General features: G+C 40.3%; 2 protein-coding genes across 2 annotated transcripts in view; both read right to left on the minus strand.

Moving 5' to 3' along the window:
- LOC112160568 (neuropilin and tolloid-like protein 2) overlaps window positions 1–2,017 on the minus strand; it is a 25,809-nt gene extending 23,792 nt beyond the window's left edge. The window contains exon 1 of the mRNA XM_024295191.2: window positions 1,640–2,017. Within this exon, the coding sequence (XP_024150959.1) occupies window positions 1,640–1,649 (10 nt within the window). The 5' untranslated portion in view covers window positions 1,650–2,017. The remainder of the gene's footprint in view (window positions 1–1,639) is intronic.
- Window positions 2,018–3,332: 1,315 nt separating this feature from the next.
- itfg1 (integrin alpha FG-GAP repeat containing 1) overlaps window positions 3,333–23,936 on the minus strand; it is a 154,858-nt gene continuing 134,254 nt past the window's right edge. The window contains exons 15-18 of the mRNA XM_024295946.2: window positions 20,681–20,805; window positions 10,324–10,406; window positions 8,846–8,963; window positions 3,333–4,019 (exon numbers count right to left, since the gene is read on the minus strand). Of these exons, the coding sequence (XP_024151714.1) occupies window positions 3,960–4,019; window positions 8,846–8,963; window positions 10,324–10,406; window positions 20,681–20,805 (386 nt within the window). The 3' untranslated portion in view covers window positions 3,333–3,959. The remainder of the gene's footprint in view (window positions 4,020–8,845; window positions 8,964–10,323; window positions 10,407–20,680; window positions 20,806–23,936) is intronic.

Here is a 23,936-nt window from a genome sequence, read left to right on the forward strand (position 1 = left end):
TTGGCTGACATTTTGCTTTCTTCCTGACATTTTTGGATCATTTGGAGCTGGCTCTGCATCACTGCCAGCGTTTTGACTCGTCAGCTTGATTAATGTGACAGATCGTTGCCACTTTATATGACAGATCCCCTGCAAATCTGCAACTCTCAGGAACTTTTCTGCTCAGGTGCAGATTTCTGCAAAAAAAAAAAAGAAACGTGGGGATCCTCGCCCTCCCAAGGAGCAAATAAACCCAATTAAACTGCAAGTGATTGGGGTTAAAGAGCCCGTGTGCAACGCTAACCAGAACACGAGAAAACAGCGTTTCTAATGAAAACGCTTGCTTGGAGATAAACACTGCTGCACCGAGGAGCGTGCACGACTCGAACGCACACACACACCCGCAGGCTGCAGGATCCTCATTAACTCTATCTCCATTATCTTGCATAGAAGTGTCGGAGGTGGACTTTATGAACACGGACCACCCGAATTCAAGGGAGTCCCCATTAAGGCTTTCACTCAAATGAAAGCAATAAAAAAAGAAATCACTGAGATCAAGATCACTTTTGCAGGAACCAAAACATGACAATAATATGAAATAAAATTAAAATTTAGGTGTTAAATAAATCATCTAAAGGTCTGCAAGCAATTAATGTATCCAAAAAAATTAATTGTTTGAGATTTTTTAATGCAATTTTGACTTAAAAATGCATTTTGCAAGCAGTAGGAGAATTTTTCCAGCAGTTTTTTTTGTTTTTAGTTTAAATAACATCATGAGAAATTACCGCAGGTTCAGTCCTGCTATTCTAGGTCATGTCACTTCAGTTTTCCATCACTTCTCACTTTGCTTTGCGAACTAAATTCAAGCAGAATGAAAGGCTGTTGCAGGATAAAATCAACATTGGTGTTTTTTTATTAGGTCTGTAAATGGAGCAGTTTTGCTCCATGGATCCTTCAGCCAACCAACCAGCTGCAGCCTCAGCACCAGTCTCCAAGCATGGCTGTTTCCCCCCTATAACTGCATCTTTACGCGCAGCAGAGGAGCCTGATGCCCTCTGCCCTGCAGAGAGAGAGAGTAGTGCAAGTTTGGCGCATGCATCTGCGAAAATGAAGAACGGTTGAAATCACGGCGCGTGCCTCAGGTGGAGATGGCGCGAGGCAGCATCTGAGTGGCGCGTGCATCACACCTGACCACACAGCGCTGGAGCGTGTTTTTTTTTTCTTTTGCTCCAGCAGGAGTGCAGAAAAAAAGCAGCTGCGCCTTTTTTTGTGCGGCGCATCCTTAGACACAAACGGAAGCTGGTTTGACCTTTGCTGCCTCGCGCGTCCAGAGCGCCTTGGATTTTCTCCAAATCAGAGCGCATGGAGCTAAACGCGTCCGCGTTCAGCTCCATGCGCTCTGATTTGGAGAAAATCCAACCATCGAAACTCTTTAATTTGTTAAATTAAATCCGTGCGGTTTGATGGATCCACAGGCAGCTGAAGCCCGGATGTCGATGAGGACAATGAGACGAGCTGATGCTTTGGAGAAATAAAAGATCTAAAGCGGTTTACACCTTATTCAGTGTAAAAGAAAGAAGCCATTATTTTTGCTTGGAAATCCATCTACAATAGTGCGTAACAGCAAAAGGATGAAGTGCCCATGACGCGCCAAACCCACCTCTGAGCATCTCCTATCTTGATTCCAAAGCTCCTTTTCCTAAAAAATCACGCGTATTCCATCCATTTCCCTTCACAAAATCCAACTTTCTTCAGGAATCCGTAAAATCCATGACGCGGAGCTGCGCTCCTGGAATCCGCCCGCGTGCGGATGGATGCTGCTGCTGCTGTTGCGCGCAGCTCAGCCGGGCATCCTCGTGGACCAGGCACGAGAGGGGTGGACTGGCGCGTCTGGAGAGGCAGGCGGGGGGTGTCCAGGAGCTGCAGGAGAGAAGGGGGGTGGAGCAGGAACCGTCTGCGCGCAGCGTCCGGATGAAGTGAGAGACGCTCGTGGAGGAAGCGCGCGCTTAAACCTCTGCTGCTCACATCAAAGAGTGGAATACAGAGGAAAGCGGAAGATCAGAGCTTTTTCCGGTTCAGTTTTTCAAAATTAATTTGGAAATTACTGCAAAAAGAATAATAACTACAACAATTACATTACCACAATGCTAGTGTGAATGTTTTTTGCTGAAAGTAGTCACTGAAGATGCTGAAGCTTTTTGTTGAAAATGCAAAGTCTATTTGCAAAATGATACATTTTCTAAGGACTGGAAATTTCGATAAAGAACTATGAAAGAGCGCTGTAGTTGACCTAAATTTCTGAAAAATTTGTAGTAAAATTGCTTAAAAGTCTTCAATCAATACAAATTTAGCAAAAAATATTTAGTGTGTAGCTTAAATATGAGCTAAACACCAAATTAGCTCCAAAAACCTTTGTAGATGCAAAATTAGCCAAAAAGGCTAGCTCATTGCTTAATTACTAGCTAAACTCAAAAATAGCCTAAAATTACTCAGTAAACTAAACTATTCAAAAACAATAGCACGTTGCTAAAATAGAAGCTCAACTATAGATTAGCATAAAAAAATGTTAGTAGATGCCAAATTAGCCCAAAAAAGCTAGCACATTGCTTAAATACTAGCTAAACTCCGAAAGAGCCTAAAATTCCTCAGTAAACTAAATTAGTCAAAAATGTTAACATGTTGCTAAAATAAAAGCTAAACTCTAAAAGAGCCTAAAAACCTCAGTAGATCACAAGGTAGCCAAAAATGTTAGCATATTGCTAAAATATAAGCTAAACTCTATTTTTTAAGAGAATGAATCACTATGTGTGAAAGCTTACTAAGCAATCACAAAATAAAAGAAAAATCTTCTTGATTTGACTCTAAAACATTTAAAAGCTTTAAAGATTGAGGGTTTTAAATTATTTTGTGGACACAAACATAACACCACTGAAGAAAGATTATTTAAAAATAAAAACTAACTCACTTAAAACCAAAACAATTCTGCATTTATTTTTTAGAACTAAACTCCCCGTTTCCGGTTCTCTTGATTGCCTCCTTGGCGCAGCTTCACTCCACGCGGCTCCTCCCGCGCGCTCTGCCTCGTCTTCCTCTCATTAAGAAGAAGGTTTACTCTCGCCATGCATTATTTAACAGGCTGGTTCCTGCAGTGGGGGGTGTGGGGCTCACGGGGACGCTCAAAGAGGCCCCCAGGGGTCCTTTGGGGAAATTAATGACCATTTAGCTCAACTGCTTCCGTTTTGAAGATGATCCAGCAGAAGGTTTTCTTTGAAGTCTGAAAACAAAATCAATTTTTTTGGGGGGAAATCTTCATTTGGACGAGTTTGTTTGAGGAGAAAGCAGGAGGAAGCAGCTTCAGCTGAGGAACCTTTATTATCAGCTGGTAAACACTTTTCGTTTGCAAGCAATAAAAGACTTAAATTACAGACATCATTTAGTGCAAACAGCTCATCTGCAGAAAATAAATACACGGAATCCAAATACAGCAGAGGTTAAAAGTGCAGCTGGAGGGAGTCTGCTTCAGCAGGACAAACACACGTTGATGCAGAACGTTTGGCACTCCCACCACGAGCCGTCCTAAGGATCTGCTCATGATTACTGTGAGAATCATCCAGGATCATGATCTGTTTAGTTTATGAACACACAGATGAGTGGATTCAAGCTTCAGGTACAAACACACAGGAGAGGAGGTTCCAGTGATATAACAGATCTGATCAGAACAGGTGAGGATGCAACGACTCCTGGCTTTATCCTGGGAATTTTCTCCTGGAGGATTGGTTGCAGCTTCTGTACTTCTAACACTGGAATGAATAAATCAAAGGGAACATAAAATATTTCACATCTGACTGGAGGACTGGAAAATATCAAAAAAGAGGTTTGGGACTAAATGAGTATTCGTTTGTTGGCCCTTGAGATGAGTCCGTGGAGGCGGTGGCGGTGCGGCTGGAGTGGGAGGGGATGGAGAAGAGCTCCTCGCCGCTTCACATGGCGTCAAAATGGAAGCGGTGAGCTTCCTGCCGCTTCTCCCGGTCATCCGCTTTCTGGGGAACACAGAGGAGAGGAGGTCAGAAATCAGGAACACACAATCAGTCGTGGGTGTAACACACCATCAAACAGGTATAATCTGTTTTATGTGATCTTTTCTCACATTTCGGAACCACTGGAGATGAAATTGAGAACTTTTTGAGACATTTTTTTTATTTTTAAACTAATCTTCATCAGAAGTTCAGTGACAGAAAACCAGGATTTATTACGTTTATGAGGAGTCAGAAGGGAAACAGTCGCAAAGCTGCGCTGTCATCTATGACTATTGTCGCAGTAGATTGGTCAGATTGCAGTAATTGCAGCGCCCGCAAACTCACTGGCGCGCCGGCACACGCACAGGCGCATCCGGAAACTCACAGGTGCGCACCTTCACAGGCGTGCACACACAGACGCATCCACACTCTCACAGACGCATCCACACGCTCACAGGTGCGCACACACTGGCGCGCCTGCACACTCTCAGGCATGTCTGCAAACTCACAGGCGCCCCCACGCTAATAGGAGCACCCGCACACTCACAGGTGCATCCGCACACTCACAGGTGCGCACACACTGGCGCGCCCGCACACTCTTAGGCATGTCCACAAACTCACAGGCACCCCACACTAATAAGAGCACCCACACACACACAGGCGTGTCTATGCACTCACATGTGCGCACAAACAGGTGTGCCCGCACATTTACAGGTGCGCACACATAGGTGTGACCACACACTTACAGGTGCAAACTCACAGTTGCGCCTGCACACTCAAAGGCACCCACACATAGGCGCGTCCACACACTAACAGGTGCGCACTCACAGTTGCGCCTGCACACCCAAAGGCACCCGTACACTCACAGGTGCGCACACACAGGCGCGTCCGCACACTAACAGGTGCGCACACACAGGCGAGTCCGCACACTCACAGGCACCCGTACACTCACAGGTTTGCCTGTACTCACAGGTGTTCGAACACTCACAGGCATGCCTGCATGGAAAAATGTCATCAGCTCTGAATTTTTCTAAATTAGGCACAGGCCGTGACAAAACATTTTTAAAATTTTCTGCAACGAAGAACATGTTGACGAGTTTGAATAATTTTTTTTGGGACTCACAAAGAATCGTAAGAAGGTGACGAAAAAGCACAAGTAAAACAGTAAAAAAACAAAAGAAAAAGAAGCCCCTCCCTGGCTGCCTGGTGTGAATACCACAGACTGAACACACGTTCTTGAATGCACAACACATGCTATACAATCAGAAACATGCAAGCTGCCTGAGCTTAAACTAATTCTCTTCCCTGCAGAAATGTTACAAACTTTTCTTCATTTGTTCTCCTTGGAATTTGTGTTTTTTTTTCTTCTTTTGTCACTTTTTGAGAGTCTGTCTGCATTCACACTCTAGTGAACCGCACCAGGGTTCACTTGTGAGCTTTCACACCTGCCAAACCACGACATAAACTCCACGGGGTGGACCACACAGCGCAGTGTGAACACCCCTTTAGGTGTGATTTTAGTTAAGTAGCAACGACAACCGACACCAGAACCTGTGGAGTCAGGTGTGAAACTGTAAATAACATGAAAATGTCATAATAAAAAAAAAACGTGTAAATCTCTTGGTTCTGACGTCAAGGTAAAACCTGAATGAGAGCTTCGACTATAAAAGCGCAGCAGAAAGAATGAACGTGAGTCAAATCCTGGGCTTGTTCAGCTGCTTCCCGTTGGAGCTCTCAGCTCCTGTCCGTCATGTTTTTAACAGAACCGCCTCAGCGGGGAGTCCCTTCACGGCCAGAGGGAACATTTTCAGACACCAAAAATGTCTGAGGGTGTGAGAAGAAAGACTCGGAAATGTGGGATTCTATTCTTGCGTTTGCAGCTCAGGCAAAAAATGTAATTAACCCTTTAGATCCGGAGCTCCAGTGTTTTTGTTCTTTGATTTACTGTAATTCTTTAATCGTTAACACGATAATTTCAGCAGATCCTGAAGGAGAAAAGCGGCAGGAGCCGCTTTTCTCCTTCAGGATCTGCAGAAATTATCGTGTTACCACTTGAAAAGTTATAGTATGTCAAAGATTTTGTGTTTTAGAGTCACCTTCTAACCAGTTAGATCTATTTATGGCTCCATAATTAAAACACAGAATAAAGAATCCTCTAATATTTATATATATACCTAAAAACTGATCAGTGGATCGAAGTGTTTAGGTCTGGAGCAACATTCGTCATCCCACGGCCTGAATAATAATTCCGCGGCGCAGCATTGATTTGTGTTTATCTACAGGCTGAACTGAAGCAGCGCTGGAATTGTCAGGTGGACCTCGCCGTCTTTCCACGTTAAAATGTCAACTAATTAAATGTAATCTCGGCGAAGACGCTATTGATCACCTATAATCTTCAACAGAAACTGGATAACCTTTCTATGTGGTTTTAAATTGCAGGTGTTAATTAGAAATAACTTTAAATGTTGATTTTAGGATTTTTTTAAATAACAAAAATAAAAGAATTCAAACAAAGTGAAGAGCTTTTTGTTATAATTTCATCAAGCTCAGTTGAAAATTCACTGAGTAATTTGATTATTTATAAAAATTAAAGTTCAAGAAAAAAGAAAAAGCAAGATTTTTCAAGTTTTTAGGATTACTTTAATTATTTTGGCATTTAGTTTTCATTATTTTGGGTTAGTTTGAACTTCATTGGGATTATTTTTCATTTATTCCCAGTTGTTTTTAACTTTGCTCAGTAAAATTCTAAATTTTAGTTTGTTTTTAAGCTGTTTGATTACAGATTTACAGCCTAATGGAGTTTGAATTCTATTTCTAGACCTCTTTAAAGTCTCCCTATGATTACTTTTTATTAAAAAAAAACATTCCCAGTAGTGTTTTAATAATGATTATGAAGGTTTTAACCAAAATCTAACAACCTAAATGTCTTAAAAAGACATTTTTCATGTAGATCTGAAGCCGCTGTCTCCAAAAATCTCCTCTGAAGGGGCGTGGCTTTTGAAGCTCCACCCCTGATCCCCCCCGTCTGATTATGATAGCTCTGTGTCTCGCTAGCGTAAATCTTCCCCGCTGGTTTCTTATTACAGTTGTTCTCTTTCATAAGAAAAATGCCACACATACGTGTTAAAAACTCAAAAAACATGATTTTCATCTGAGGGGGACTTAAGGCTACAGTCACATATCCCAAAATGCCACAGTGCGGCGATCTAAATGCAAGTTTTGCAAATTCGACTGGTGGCTGGGCGTCAGAATTTCTAGTCAGGAGTTGCATTTTTCCATTCTGCGGTGTTTTAAAAAAAAGTACAAATGATACAGCGACCGGACAATATTTCTTTAAAAGTTGACATCGGTCGCTGGGCATCTGGGCACATTTTCAGGATGCACAGTGGCAGTCCAATGATAGGTGAGGATGACGCCATTACAAAATCAGGAGACAGCTGGGCGGATCACCGGCAGGAAGTACCTCTGACTGGACGATGTGTATATATATGTCTTTGGACAGCGGTCATCAAGTGAAGCAGGCCATTCTGCACACCTGATGGCCGGCATCTACTTTCATGACCATGCCAACGATTAATCTTAATCTTGAAGATTCTACGGATCTCATTCTCACTCTCAACTCGTCATATATGGTTCGGGCCCCCTCCGCGCACGGAGTACTGGTACAATTAGAGATCCATGATTTAATGGAAACAAACATAAATAACGGCGAGTTGTGGACATCCAAAATGTCAAAAAAAGTGATGCAGATGGGGCCCAAACCATGTGAGTGAGAATGTGTAGCCCCATCAGTTGTATCTGTGACCGTAGCCTTAGTCTGCGTTCTTTCCCAACAGCTGCTTCAGCAAATAGCAGTCTGTGGGTTCAGTAGTTTGCAGATGACACCGTCCTAATCGGTTTAATCTCAGATGAGTCATACAGGAGCAAAAGAATTTAGTACGGGGCTGTAAAGAGAAAGATCTTAACACTCTAAAGACATAAAATAGTAAAAAACTAAACTGTTGCTGAAAATCCTCACAAAAAGATCGTTTTAATCCTGGGAAAACCCGAAAGTTATTTTCTTCTGGACTTTTGAAATGCATTCTAAATGTTTTATTTTTGTTAATTTTAGGTAGTAGCAATTAACAACAGCCAAAAAATAAAATAAAAGAAAGAAAACAATGAAAACAAATTTATGATTTAAAAGAAAACCAGAGGCCAAATTTGACCCGTGGGTTCTCCAGGGTTAAGATGATCCTAAAACAAGCAAAAAAAAAACCAAACATTTTATTTAGGAATCTTTTTGCGGGGAAAATATAAAACAAAGTAATTTGTTTTCTCTAAATCTATTTTTTTATGCAACTGAAAGGTCTTTTTTTTCTTTGTTAGATAATTCAGTTCATGTATCGGCTTAGATCTGCAGGATTTACTCTTTTTACTACATAAAGTGACGGATTAGTCAGTAAAAACAGAGAATTCCTCCTCATGAACGAGTCCACATCACCTGAGCAGGTGACGGCGCGCTCCAGGTTTCTGTGTTTGCTGATGAAAACAAGGCGACTGGGAGAAGCTGAGCGTAAAAACAAAAGAACGAGCGCTTCCTCCCCTCGGAGGGCATGTTTAGACAGTAATGAGCAGCAGATCCAGTGCGCTGGAGGGACAGAAGAGAGCAATTACGTCTCAACGTCCTTCCAGGTTTGGAGGGATGGAAGGAGGAAGAGAAAGAGCGAGGAAGAGTGACTCGGTGGGACAGTCAAACCCATCTGCTGCTGCTCCTCGCCAAGCTGCTCTTTTTGTCAGATTCACAAAGTGTGAGGCATCAAACCGCCGGGAAGAAGGTTAACTGATGTGTACGAGTGTGAGTTCCTGACCTTCTCCTGCCAGTGGAGGACCCCGATGATGACGAGGATGAAGACGCAGACTCCAATCAGTGCGATGGCTGTCAGGAGAACGCTGTTGCTCGGAGTCAGGTATAACTTTGCGCTCCAGCTGGAGGAAAAGGAGATTAAACACTTAAATGTTTATTTTGTAGATCCAGCGGAGATCCCACATCTCTCTCCGACTCCTCAGAGTTGTTTCTTTAAAAAAGTGTTATTTATAATCTGATTCTGCAGGACGTTTTATTTTGGAAAAGGGTTGGATTCTCTGCACCACATCCGACTCAAATAAATATGCATTTAACAGAAAAAACAGAATATGTTTATCTTCATACAAGCTAATGTGTGAAAATATGGTCTAACATTTAACCGCTGCCTTGCTTGAGTGTTTGATGGGGGAGGGGAGACTTTGACACGCCCATTTCTGTAGCTGCTTCTCATCTGAGCTTTTTCAAGCATCTGGTTTTCAGATCTAACACAATTCGTTTTAAGAAATACTCATAAAAAATAGTTTAAGAAAAACCTCCTCTTCTGCACATTAACCTGAATGTTTGTGACACTCGTTTTTCTCTGTATCTTTTACATGTGCGGCGTGGAACAAAATCCTCCGAGTGGAGCTTATTTACAGAGCAGAAAACGGACGGAAAACGAGTGCAGACAAAGTGAAAGAGTGTGAAGCGCAGCAGCACTCAGGTGGTACAGCGTGAGTCATGGTCCCACTCATCACAGCTGCTGCAGCTGCCTTCCTGAAGTGAAGCCGGGGACGGTGTAATGCTCCCACAGAACAGAAAGTCTGTGTGACAGCTCAGACTGAAGGAAGGAGTCAATATGTCTGAGAAAAACAAGACTTTACTGGAGCTATGAAGCCCAGATGAGGGCATAAACGCATAGATAAATCACCTCTGCACAGGAACAGGAACATTATGCAGGGAAAATGTCATGCTTTCTTTACACTGAGTGTGCAGTTCCTGATATGTGACGTGGAAACTAAAAATGGGACAAAATTTAACATAAACGCGAGCAGACATCTGTGCCGTTCGTCTGTGCGTCCCCGCTGATTACCGACAGCCGGGTGATAAATTATACAGGCCGAGGGGTCATCGCTTGTTTTCTGCAGATCCAATCTGATACATTTAGGATCGCTTGCTCTGGATTTGAGAGCTGACGGTCCCGTCCCACTCATCCCGGCTCGGGGATGTGCTCCCTTTTGTTGCGTACTGTAAATGTGGGAGTGTGTTTGTGCTGGGAAGGGAAAGGGAAGAGTGGGGGGCTGCATGTGTTTGTGTGAGGCAGAACAGCCATCTGGAGCTTCTCCTGGGGCTTCAGCTACACGTGAACAACACCATCATAACACGAGCGTTCACGCCGATACGTGGCGGCGCTGGAGAGGGGGCATTGTTTCAGTCAGATACAGAAATGCGATTTAAAGGCATATATTCTGCAGGATCTTTTAAACTGAAATGATTTTTTACCTGCGAGGATTATCATGAGGGAAAGGGATGACGATGAGCTGGGAGTTGGGAATGATGGCGGTCCACTCCTGCTTCCTTATGTTCTGGATATAAGAGAAGAAAGCACATAAGATGATAAGCGACACTCGACAGCAGCCATATACAGTAACATGCTAATGTCCTACACCCACAGACTGTCCCCTGAAGGCCTCACGCTCCTCCTCTGAGTATCTGCAGACACTATTTTAAGGCGTTTAAGAGCGTTTTCTTACATCTGAGTTTCTCCATAAAGAGAATCACATTAAAAATTGACATTTTTAACATCGACTACAATCGTGATCTGGAATCCGTGAGTTTTAGTAAGGGATAATGCACGACAAAGCTTTGATTATTAGAAATTAATGGGGTGATTCTCTGAAATCAGTGAACTTTAGTGCTCCACAGGTTTACCTCAATGTTTATTTGTATAAATTAAGCCATAAAATGTATTTTAAAACAGGAAATGAAAAGATCCATGTGTCTATGCATTATATAGCATGCAAAAATAGTTTAAAAATTATATTTTGAAGCATTTCATGTGTAGAGGTCAGGCCAACCAACCAAAGTAACTTTTAACGTATACAAAACTAACAAAAATAGCCAATAACCACACGTTCTTTCTGCTAACATGATCATTTGCTGTTTACTTTCAGCGATATATAAAAAAATATGAGAAAAATTCATGAATCTTTATCAAATTGCACCATTTAATCATCAGTTGTGTTCAACCCCGTATAACAGCGTATCAATCCACCACTGTGAGCAGAATAATGTTTCAGTCCAACTTCTTCAGCAACCAGGAAGTGACATCACTGAATATTTTCCAGCTAAGATAAGCATTAGTCTACTTTCTTACCCATATTTCATAGTTTGTGTTGTCAAGCTTAACCTTTCAACTCTGTTCCATGCTTAAATATTTACTATTGTTGGAGAAAATGTAAACAATTGTTTTGACAAATATTTGAATTTCTTATTTCCTCATACCAAATGTAGCTCCACATCCAAGCTAATGACAACTTTTAACTAAGATATTCAACCCTGTAATAAAACACGCTGTCACAGGGTTGAAGGATGGACTACTCTTAAACCAGTAAACCATTTTTTTCTCTATTATTTCCTGTTCTATATGTTCTCATAACAGAAGGCTAAATCAAATGCAGGAGAACAGGGGGAGAAGAGACATAGAAGAGTCAGGTTGTCCCGTTACGGGGTTGAGTTTAAGGTGACAAATTAATTCCAAATAACTTTTGGAATTTCACGTCTAAGGTGAGAAAACATATTTTCTACGAGGTTCAAATAGTCTTTCATCTGACACAATGTTAAAAAATACACTTTTTTTGGTTAAAATTTTCGGTAACCTGACAACTCGAGTTCAGAGAATGACCCAATGAACGACATGGAGACCTGAACCGTCTGACGCCTCCGTGAAGCTCGTTAATATCTGATAATGCACACTTCCATGGGCATTATCCCACTTATACCATGGTCACTTCAGAATAAATATGTCAGTACTTTAATTTTTATTTTTTTAGGTTTAAATCTCTTTTTTTATTTTATTTTTTTTAACTTGACATTTGATTCGTAGTGCAATGGTAGATAGTTTAAACAAAGAACAATTCAAAGTGAAAGTTCACCTCTTACTGCTTGTTCTTGCTCTGGTCATGAAGTAAAACATTATTTTAAAAGAAACAAAGATCAAGTCTAAACTGTTTAATTCTCTCATTAGATTCTTCTGCTGCATCAAAGTCTTGAAAATGACCAAATGAATCAAACAGATTAAAGGAAACTATAAAATTTTCTACTGTCTTGATGTGGTAAATTGTGGAATAAGGTATGAATAAATATGTTATATTTGTTAACACCAACTGGTGGTATATATCTCAATGCTCTGCAGCCAATCAGAATCGAGTATTCACCTGGGCTGTGGTATAAAACGAGTGAAATATTTGAACCTGAATTTAAAGGAGGAAAAGTTTGCAAGTTTAAACTGTGGCTAAATGATTAAAATCTGAACTTCAGTGGAGGAGCAGGAGGCTGAGATTTCTGATCCGTTTCATCAACAACTATCATCCATCAGCAGACAAACCAAACCGGCTGAGTGAGTTTGAGAGATGTGGACCTGAGTCAGTAATCTGATCACTTCTGCTTAAAATAGTCAAGGAAAGATTTGGAAGAGGAATTTTGGCGTCTCTTATCATGAAAAGAGTTTTAAAATAGAAAAACTATAAAGAACTTTTACTGTTATTTTCTGTGTGACGTAGAAAAGAAAACTAAGGAGCTTCGTTAGTCTTCCTTAAAACTCCTTCATGCCTGAAAGTATGACTACTATTTGTTCATGAACAGATAGTGGAGGAATACAGATTGTACTTTTGGGTCCTGTTACACTTTTTTGGAAATCCAGATTACAGTGAAGTGCACAAACGTTTTTAGCTTTGTGACCTAAACTCTATTATGTGTGTATTTTAGTGACAGTTGTGCTTCTGAGAAAAAATATTTGGTTTAATCCAGAGGAAGATCACAACTCGCCATCTATTTTCCAAACCCACTTATTGTTACTGGAGCCTATCCCAACTATACTGTAAAAAGTGAAATGATGGATCTATGAGGAAATAGTAGTTATTATCAAATATGATTTTTCTGTTCAGTAAACCATCAACTCAACAATTGAATCCAATGAAAACACAATAATTTTAAATGTAACAAATTACATACATTTTCTTAATTGATCCAATGCTTCACCTTTACTTCACCGTGCTGTGAGGCGAGAGCTGACCACGACTCAACCATGAAACCCAAGTTCAGAACTGTTCTTAAGTTATTCTTTATTGTCAAGATTAAAATTTATATGATAACAGATGGTACAAATGTGTGTTTTTGTTTTTGTTTAAGAAAAAAATGAGCAGATGACCCAAAAGTTTAAGAGTTTGGCCTTCACTCAAACTCTAAAAAAATTAAGTAATATATTCACAAGCAGGACTGAGAGTTTTCCGTATGAAAGCGGCTGCTGTGTTAACGTCGTCCGGAGGAGACGGAGCCGCTCTGGATGAGACCACCACCCGGCCTGTTGTTGTCGTTGGAGTCTGAGGCTGCAGCAGTCGGTGCCCTTGGCAAAGGTAACTCACACCTCGGTGATGGCAGCATTAGTGCCATCCCTGGAAACAAATGCTGCATCTGTTCCAGGGACACCCATTTATTCTGCAGGAAGATGCTAAATCAGTCTGCACAAAGTCACGCTGAGGAGGAGGAGTGTGCAGAAAAAAACAGAGACAAACTAATGAGATCTTTAAAATAATGATGAGCCACACGGATACAACATGTCTGCACTGTGTGTTTGCTAAAACAATACCTTCTTTGCTCGTTGCCTGTTACCCATAATGCTTTATGGTAATTGTTTTTACAAAAAAGACCTTAACGGTAATTCTGACGGCCCTTTTGTAGGAGTCAGAGGGGTGGGGGAGGAATATGAATTTGGACTGAATAAATAAATTAATTAATGCATATTCATTCAAAGAATAAAACGTTATTTAAGTTTTTTTTAAAAGCATAAAATAAAGTTGATGAAAATTGTGTTCAGTGTTTTTAACATGATTATGCAGCATTTTTCAAAAGGAGGAAATGTAAGGAAGCTTATGCTAAAAAAGCATTTCTGAGTATTTTTTGATTTAAAGTCAAACTCTGATCATCTTTTGTTGTATTGTAAAAGCGTTCTCAGTGTTTTTTTAAATTATGATTCAGTTTTTAGCTGAAATTTTAAAAAAAATTGTCGCTTTCTAGGACAGTTTCCGCAGAAATTCATATCTGAGTCGTGGGCGGGACTGACCCTGGGCTCACATGGTTAGTGTTACAGCTCAGGTGTGACGTGGCGGCGGTCTAGACGGCAGATGACTCCCATTGGTTCCTGCATGGCTGCAGCCACAGGTTCTGCTGCCGACCTTGCAAAACTCCAAACTCATGTAGATTCTCACGATTCTCGCCATTTATTACAATTTAATCCATTAATAGCCCCAAGTTCACATAAAAATCTGCGACTCAGCTCTGGCGTCTGGCGAAACGGATTTGGAGCGCCGGAGAGGCCAGATCACGACCACAGCGGAGGTTCCTCTCACACTTTTAAAGGTACGTAATGACTCTGTCTCTGTCTGGTGTGAATGTAGCATGAGGTCGGGGGTGTCGGGGGAGAGCATGTAAACAGAGAGCTCTCAGCAATGGGGGAAGGGAAGAGAGGTGGGGTTGCTCCGTTCCAACAGTCCAACTCAAAACTTTCTAATGAACTCCTGCCGCTCTGCAGAAACTTTGTCCTAGAAAATGTTTGGTTTTGGCTACAAACAGAATAAATATAATTAAAAGACTGTTGGGGAACACTTTTAAAATAAATTTAAAAAAAGACTGACTATAAGTTTGGTTCGTCTATAAAAGGAAGTGATGATAAACTTCATTTCTTCACTTGCTTGACTTACCGAAGTTGTCTGGAACCCACATAAATAATAAACCAAACCTGTTCTGTCTTGCATCAATTCCTTTGTTTGGTCCAGTCAGAGCTCCTTTCAGAAACTGTTTGTGACTTTAAAATGTTTTCCTGAATATAAAACTCCCTTTTGCAGAAACACTAAAACTCAGTAACGGGACAGACGCTCGTTTAGGGATGCGAAGTCTGACACATCCAGACAAAAAAACGTCCCCTAAGAACTCAGCTTGGGTTAATATGAAGGACGGAGTCCGGCTTTTGAGAAAAGATTAATAATCTGTTTGCGTAGCTGTGCTTGATTCAGAGATTAAACTTTTATTTTAAGACCGGAGACGTGCATCTATATTTAGGCATCTTCAGGGGTGAAGAGTTCGTTTGTGGATGGCGGACAAAATGTTTTAGCGGGAGGAAATAAACCCGACATTTGCCAGAATGAGAAAGTGCTGCTGCTCTTCCGTCGCGATTCCCGATTAACTGGAGGAGGACTACATCTTGCAGCTATTTTGAATGTAACGGCGTTGCGTTTTTTACATAACAAGCGGCGCTCTTGCCGCCAGCCACCGCCGCTTAGCTCTTGGAAAGCACAGCCATCTGTGTGGCAACCGGCGGGGGAGCCACGTCACAGGCAAGTCGGCTTCCACTGCCGCTGCCTGGGAGCAGATCTGATCTGGCTGTTTGGAAGAGAAAAGTGTTCCCGAGTCTTCAGAGAGACGCAGAGATACTCTGGTTCAAAGCCAGGGAAACTGGCACAGTACGAGAGAGCCGGGGAGACGGAGACGGAGGGTGAGAGTGACAAGTAGAGGACTGATTAGTGAAATCAACCACTCCGAGTAGGAAAAGGGAATTCCCAGGATGGGAGATAAGTGAACAGGAGGAGAGAGGCTTCAGTTAAAAACAAGGAATAATTGGACAGAAGGTAAACGATATCCGAGCAGGATTTTCACAATATTTCCTGTGTCGGGGAGAGGGGCGGGGCTGCTCGGAGCACAGCAGGAGTTTACAGCACCAATTTGAAGATTGAGAAAACAAAAAGAGTTAACAAGCTGCCAACCAAACTGGGTGGCACGGCTCTCGGAATTTATCAACGCTGCCCCCGTTTCCGTGAAACTCCCAGAAGCATCTCCTCCTTATTATATGTTCTGTAGATTTAATGAAGTCCCTCCCCTCCCCTCCCCCCACGCTCCCTTCGAGGAAGACGTCGACTCGGCATAATGGGCTGAATTTTTAGGCATTCATTAATTCGCTTTGTAGACCACATGGAGGAAGACGAGGAAAAACTGAGCAGATCCGATGGTATAGGAAAAGGAAACAATAAAGCAGCGTGTTTGATTTGAGTGTTTTGCGGTTCGGCTTCTGTGTGGCATCTGCAATTCTAATCAGCTGCTTGATGAAGTCCTCGGTTCCACAGGGGGAGAAAACCCGGCTCTGTGGTTTCCGATATTCGGAATGACAGGCGAATGCAGAAAGATGGCATTTGAAGACAGGAGGGGTATTATATCTACAAAACTAATCAAATATGAAACAGATCCGTTGAAGACGGGCCTGCGTGGGCTGCATCCAGGGAGGCGTTCAGGTGTCGTCTCCCTGCAGAGTTGTTGCAAAGTCTGCGGCAGTCAGATGTGGGTTGTTGGTATTTGCGTTCCGGCTTTTCACGCCTCTATCCGTCCCTCCTAATGTCATGAATCATTAAATCCGCAGAGCAAACACAGAGGAATCTGAGACCAGAAAGGCCCGTAAATTCACTCATTGTAATTCCGAAGGGTCTTGAACCCACTGATGGTCTGGCAGTGGCTGTAGGCCACATAAAATAAAATGACCTGGAGGGCCGGATATAATTACCCGGAGGGCCGGATCCGGCCCTCCGGGTAATTATATCCGGCCCTCCAGGTCATTTTATTTTATTGTTACTAATGGCCGATGTTATGTTATTTCTAACTTGTATCATTTCGACAAAATATATTTTTATGGAGAGTAAAATAATTGAAAGTTATTTAAGGTTTAAGTTGATTTATTCTGGAATAAAATTCCTGCCTTTTTTATTCATATTTATGTTAAGAAGTTACAGTTTCAATCTTTAAAAATTGGCATTCTGGTAGCTTTTTGTACAATTTTGGCATTTACTAAGATTTTTGCTAATATTCCAGCTATATGCTAGCTGTTTTGGCTAACCTAGGTTTTTTTTTAAAGTTTTTTAGGCTAATTTGGCATTTCGGTAATATTTTAGTTGGCTATCAGCTTCAGTGTTTGCAGTTATCATCTTCAGCAGCGAATTTCCGCTTACAGCATTCACACTTGCAATACGTAATGCTATATATCTATTTCATAAATATGTTAGATACGGTTTTAAAGGGGCCCTACTATGACTTTCTTTAGCCTTTCACAGTCAACTATATCCATATATATATATATGATCATATATCACATTGGGAAAACTAAAAACAAATTATTTATGAAATATGAGTCATTTTTGTTTTAATACCTGGAAGTGAAACGACTCAATTTCTGAACCTTCACCTTTCGCTCCTTGTTGGTCCCGCCCATTTCCCGACGTCCTCCCTGAGCCCGCCTCCTCAGCGTGAACAAACTATGTAAACAAAACCACGTGACTAAAGCTCTCCTCAGTCAAGAGAAAAGATGGAAGCACTGCGGTCTGCAAAATCTTGTCAGGATCTTCCCCTTTTTTAGCTACAGGTAAACAACACGTCGGTAGAATCAATGTGGATCACGTTAAAAGTAGTTTTATTGAACATTAATTCATTCGACCACATTTTGATGAGTTTCCGTGTCTCATCTTTGTGGTTTTATGGCGTTATTTCAGTCTGCGGCGCGTAGGAGACACAGAAAAGCGAGTTATACGTTTTTCAATGGTGTTAAAATAAACGGTCTAACATGTAAACGGTTGGAACCATTATTTCGTTTTGGCTAACATGACATGGCTACATTTGTCCGCGGCTCACCGAACGCCTCATTTCTACCGTGTTTACATTGCGTGACTGTCGGGTACGGTGGCCACTTTGGTTCAGTTGTTCCGCTCTCGGTTCGTTTCGTATTCAGACTGAGGAATCTCAGAGCGAACTGAAGTTCAGTCCGATTGGAAATAGACAGAGACCACCTTGAAAGACGGGTCAGAGAGCGGTTCCTGATACAGGAAGGTAGTTATCTTCTGCCACAGCTCCACGGAGAAGGTGGGTGTGTTTTCGTTGTAGTCTGGGGGCGGAGCTTGTAGCACGGACTCTTCCTGGAGGAAGGTGTTGGCATCGATCTTAGGTCAGCACGTTTCCAACCACTCGTTTTCGTGGGTATGGGAGGGGCTGCTACAGATGGTGGAGGTTTTTACAGGATTACTCTTAAAATAAGGCTTTGGGGTTCTTTATAGTGAGGAATGAACAGTAAAATGCATTTAAAAAGTAGAATTTTCATGGTAGGGCCCCTTTATTTTATAAAAATGTAGTTTTAGAGTGTTCAATAAATGTTTATCCCGTTGGGCTCTTTTACTGCTAAAGGTTACCGATCCATGTTCTAGACCGATAACTTCCCTTCACTTCAACAAGCTCTCTTATTATTGTGGCGAGTGGTTTGATTGGTCAAATCCCCCAATAAGTCCTGGACAAAAAAATGTGCTTAGACAGTCCATCTCTCATTTATTTCGGTTTAGAAAAGCTTTTGTTAGCTGTCCAGATGGATGTGCCTCACAGAGTGTGGTTTCTCTGGGCTCCATCCATTACGACATTCAAGGGGTTCATTTCTTACTGGTTGGTGTATTTGAAGAACTCTGAGCCTCATTTGGAATATTTTTTTTATTTTTATTTTTTATTGCTATCCGACTTTAAAATAGGAACAATTACAACAATTCTTAAAAGTGCCACATCTGAAAAATTTACAAGGATTAATGCTTGCTTAGCATTATTTAAGCAAGAAGTTGCATGTGTAGTTTTTTCTTATTTTACTTTCAATTCAGTTTTTTATTATTATTTTTTTCTTTTTATAAGCATCTTGACAATAGAGCCTTTTCACTGTGACTTCAGACAAAATGGTGTTGTCATCGCTAGAGTCGATGTAGAGAAAGGTGACAGCTGAACGCTGTTTAATGCAATTTTATGTAAATAAAATCTTACCAATTGTAACAGATATGTTTTTTTTTTGCATTATTATTTTATAAATGTCCTACCTAACTTTCCAATATTTGAGGAACATTATTTTATTTGAGCAGATATTATTCTAACAGGTTCTATTTCGGCTGATGTTATTCACACATGTTTTAAATGCGATCGAGCTCAAAAACTGATGGATATTCATGTTGGGCTCACGTAATACGTGCTGCAAAGATGCACGTTGCTGTTTGCACGCATCGTAAATGCTTCCAATGCTAAATGTAGTTGTTGTAATGAGAGGTATTTGTTGTTTTACGAGGTATTTTAAGGGATAATTGTAAAAACAAGAATAATTTGGACAAACGAACCGTTTAAGCCACGTATTTTCAGCTTTCAAAATAAATACGACCAAGACAAAAGTTAAACATTGGCTGCACATATTTTAGAAAAGACGTCCACATATATTTATTTTTAACGGTTTCCGATTCATTTGATTCTTTTTTAGCTTTATTTTCTCACAGATCAGACACGGTTATGAGCAAAAGCAAAGAGGAGCAATGTCAGAAAATAATGAACAGTAATTCGTTTTACTTTAGTGTAAGTCTCGCTAAAACTATCTGACTTAAGCTGTTTTTAGTGATTTTGTGAACACGGAAATGTAAACAACTTTCAACTTAACAGAAAAAATCTTTCGCAGCTCCACGTCTCGTACACAAAGCTACTGCTAGCATTAGCGTTAGCATAAATTAGAAGAATAAAATCTTAACTATCTTCATAATCAAACAAATGGCATTTAATGAAGTACTTGTAACCTTCGTCTAACTTTGACCGAGTTGTCAGATAGAAATGATCTACAATTTCTCCAGGCGCAGAATCTTTTTTTTAATAATAATAAAAGCAAGTTTTTTTTATTGTTGTTTTTCTATTAGGTGAATTTTTTTATTGCAAATTCCTTTTGAGCAATTTCATAGTCAATAGAAACACAGTTATTGTCATTTACTGAAAATAGAAATGAGAATCAACAAAAACAGATGAGAAGTTTCATAAAGGTTAGGCAGTATTTGTGAGTAGAATTTTCACACCAATAGTACTTTTGAGTTAATATATAAATATATATATTTCTTTGAAACATCGTCTCTTATTACTTCCTAAAAACACAAACATCTGGAGACTTTTGTTTTTATTTCAAGTACTTTAAGTAGAGTAGATGTCAGTATATTAAAAAACATGATTATTTTTGCCTCAAGTATGAAATGAAATTAGAAAGAACTGGCTTGGATGGCATTACTAATGTGATAAAGTTAAAATGAGGAAGGAAAACCCTTCACTAAAGTCATGTAATAGTTATTACTAATCAAGAAAAAAACGTTTAAGTAAGCACGAAGGAACAAATCTGTTCCATGGTCACTACTTTTAAATACATAAATTGTTCTTTTAATGAATTCTAACACAAGACAATATTTTTTTCCAGAACTTTTCCGGCTTTAAACGTAATGATCCTGCGGCTGGTTCTCACAACGGCAAAAGCTTGTTTTCATAAATGTATTAGACAATAAAAGACTGTTACGGAGTTAATTAGGGACGGGGAATGTTTGGAAATGACATAATTGTGGTGTAACTATAATATTATTGTTTGGATTCACCTCGGGGTTTAAATTTCATTAACAAATAATGGGTTTCCACTTTTCTCTCTGCTGAAGCATGAACAGATGTCTCCTTCCTACATGCAGCAGGAGGACTCGGAAGCTGCTCGCTAACCCTCACACGCCTCCTAACGTCTCACCGTGTCTCCGGCCTCTCGGGGGATCCCGACGAAAAGGTGATCCAGGAAGTTGGCGCTGCGTCCCAGACCCAGCACGGTGTAGGGCAGCTGAAGGGAGAAGTGAGCCGACTGACTCAACTGACCGGCTGTAGGGAGGAAGACAGACGAAATGTTAGTGTGGTACGCCTAAAATCTGTCGAAAAGACTATTTAGATGACAACTTTTACTATCTCAGAGAGTAAAATAACCAATGCTTAATAGCTAATTTATTGATATAAAGAACGTACCATTAATATTACAATCCATCTGTCTAGTTTTCTTTTTTTTGTGGTAAATTTTTACTCAAAACATGGATTTGGATAGTTGATTCAAGCAATAAAAACAAAAATAACAACCATTGGCAATAGTTACAATAAGCATATCTATTTCTTTTGATATTTTTGTGCAAAAAACTGGAATTAGCCTTAAAGTTGGGTAACTAATACAAATTTTCCACTCAAGATTGTTAATTTAAAGACCCTCTCCCATGAAAACTGTGTTTTTCACATGTTTTGTGGCATATATGTGGACATTATGAAATTAAATTAAACTTAAAATCTTTTTCTGGGTATTTCTTCATTTAAATAAATAATGAAAAATGATTGAATATCGCTCATTTTTGTGTGTAGAAAACACACTGGGTGGGACACAGGCTCCCATTGCTCTATTACGATGCATCCACTTGCAGACAAATAGATCCATGAACGTCTTTGTTTTCCTCATCTGGATCTAAAGTGTACAGCTGCATAACTCCAATATCAATTGCCATGTTGGTTGAACTGTAATGTTGGCTTGGAGGTGTGAGGGGCTGTAAGCTAGCAGGGGAGAGTGTAAACAGATGGGTGATGGGAAGTGGGAGTGGACTTGCTTCATGCAAACCACAATTTCAAGGTTAATTTCTACAGAACTTCGGCTACTCTGCAGAAACTATGTCCAAGAAAAGTTTTTTTAAATTTTGGCTAAAAATGACATAATCATAATTAAAAGACCAATGGGAACACTTTTACAATAGATCAAAAAATGATCAAAGAATGAACTAATTCTTGATTTTTCTAACACAGACACTCTGGATAACGTTTATGATGAAAACTGAAAGAACATTTTGTTCCACATCTTGTTTTCATCTGTTTTCCTACATTTAAAATGGTTTCAATAAATGAGCACAAGTGTATCTAGAATAGATCCCTGAGGAACACCTCGGTGTCGAGTTACAGTTTCATCTTTTGTCTACAAAATAAAAAAATTAAGATTGCATTTTTCTGTTGAGCTCCACTCATAGCTTCTTCCTGTTTTGTTTAATTTTTATGTTCACATTTATTTATAATCATTACATGAAGTTTGAAACATTTACTTTACTGATTTTATTCTGAAATATTTACTGTCTTCAAAGAGTTCCTTCATGTTTCTTGTGATGACAGATTATCTGAATAATTCAGACTAACAGATCAGATTAAAAAGTCAGTAAAATCAAAAGAGCATAGCGACTGTGGGACGGCTGGATGGGACTCGAGTTCGGACAGTCAGCGGCATGAAACACCTGCAGCTTTTGCACCCCCTCGTCCTGCCTCTCGCCTGCTTCCCCTTCTGTAATCTCCCCCTCCCAAACCGCGTGTGCTTCAGTTTTTCAGCTCATCTCTCTCCCCCACTAACAGGATGCATCACTCTGATTTGGCGTTTTGCTTCTCCCTCTCTTCCTCTCTCGCTTTACTTCAGCTGCTGTATCTCGCCCACGCCACCCGACTCTGCCAAGTGCAGCCGACATAAATCAACCTCTATGTGGTAAACAAAGAGAGGAAAGGAGTGAGAGAAGGATGGAGAGATAGAAAGAGCCTGGAGGCAGCCAGTGATCAGAACTAATGTGGATGGACTGCGTATTGCCGACCAGGAGGAGCCAAAAAGCTTTGCTTCTCTATTTTTGCTAATCTATGCTGATCAGAGAGAAAAAGTCCTGTAAACCTGGAAATATTGTCTAGTTCAATGGATATTTTTGCACAAGAAAGCTGTCATTTACTCTTCCATTAACATGCCTTAAAGTTGAGTAACTGACCAAAAGTTTCCACTTATGATTGTGGACTTAACGAATGCTTGACTTCCTAATGGAGACACTCTGGTCAAGTCAAGGCGCGATCATTTTATTTTATTGTTGTTAATGACCCAATTTATTCTTTTTTCTAACTTTTATAATTTTAACGGAATATATTGATATGGAGAGTAAAATATTCAAGGTTATTTAAGGTTTAAGTTGATTTATTCTGGAATAATATTCCTGCCTGTTTTTAATAATATTTATGTTGAGAAGCTACAGTTTCAATTTTTTTTTAAAATTTGCATTCTGCTAGCTTTTTGGACTATTTTGGCATTTATTAAGATTTTTTAGGCTATTTTGAAGTTTACCTAAAATTTCAGCGACAAACTAGCTGTTTTGGCTAACCTAAGTTTTAGTATCTTCAGCTACCAGCATTAGCATCTTTAGTAACCAAATTCAGTTTACAGCATTCCCACTAGCATTATTGCAGGTAATACTATACATCTAGTTCATAATTATGTTAAAGTTATGGTTTTAAAGTTTTTAAAATAAAGTTTTAGAGTGTTCAATAAATGTTTATCCTGTTTGGGCCGCGACCTAAGGTGTGTTTTGGATTTTGTCCCCTTTGTGCGATTGAGTTTGCATAGGGTGTCTTTCCTAGACTTTAATCTTTGCGTTTTTTCTTTAAACTTAATTTAACTGCTGGTTCCCTCCATTCATTTTCTGAACCCATTGAATTCCTTTCAAAGCTATGTGGTTGCTGGAGCCTATCCCAGCTGGCCAGGTCGCCAGTCTGTCACAGATATCAGAGATAGAGCAGGTCATGTACACAGAAGATTAGGTCCATACAGAAACGCTCAGTACTGCAGGCAGGGTGGCCCAAACAATACTTCACACTGAGAGAAGCTTAAGTGTCATGTGGGGGATTTCACAGCCCTAATTTTTAACAGTAAAGCTAAAAAAAATCTTGATTGTGACAGGTTGTAGAAAACAGTGTTTCCATCCTAATTCTGTTTCCATCCTAAAAGATGAAATTCATTGTGAAATCCTGTGACATCCTAATCTAAAGTTGTGGAGTCTATCAGGAACTCTCTGCTTGCTGAAGGTGCAGCTCAGCTGTAATGTAAACTTGTGTAAGAATCTGTGTCTTTATCTTTCTATTCTTAGCAGTTGAGCATGAAAGATGTTGCCCTTTGTCCCCCCCCCCCCCCC

Source organism: Oryzias melastigma, linkage group LG3, assembly GCF_002922805.2.
Source record: "Oryzias melastigma strain HK-1 linkage group LG3, ASM292280v2, whole genome shotgun sequence".
Taxonomy (NCBI): Eukaryota; Metazoa; Chordata; class Actinopteri; order Beloniformes; family Adrianichthyidae; genus Oryzias; species Oryzias melastigma.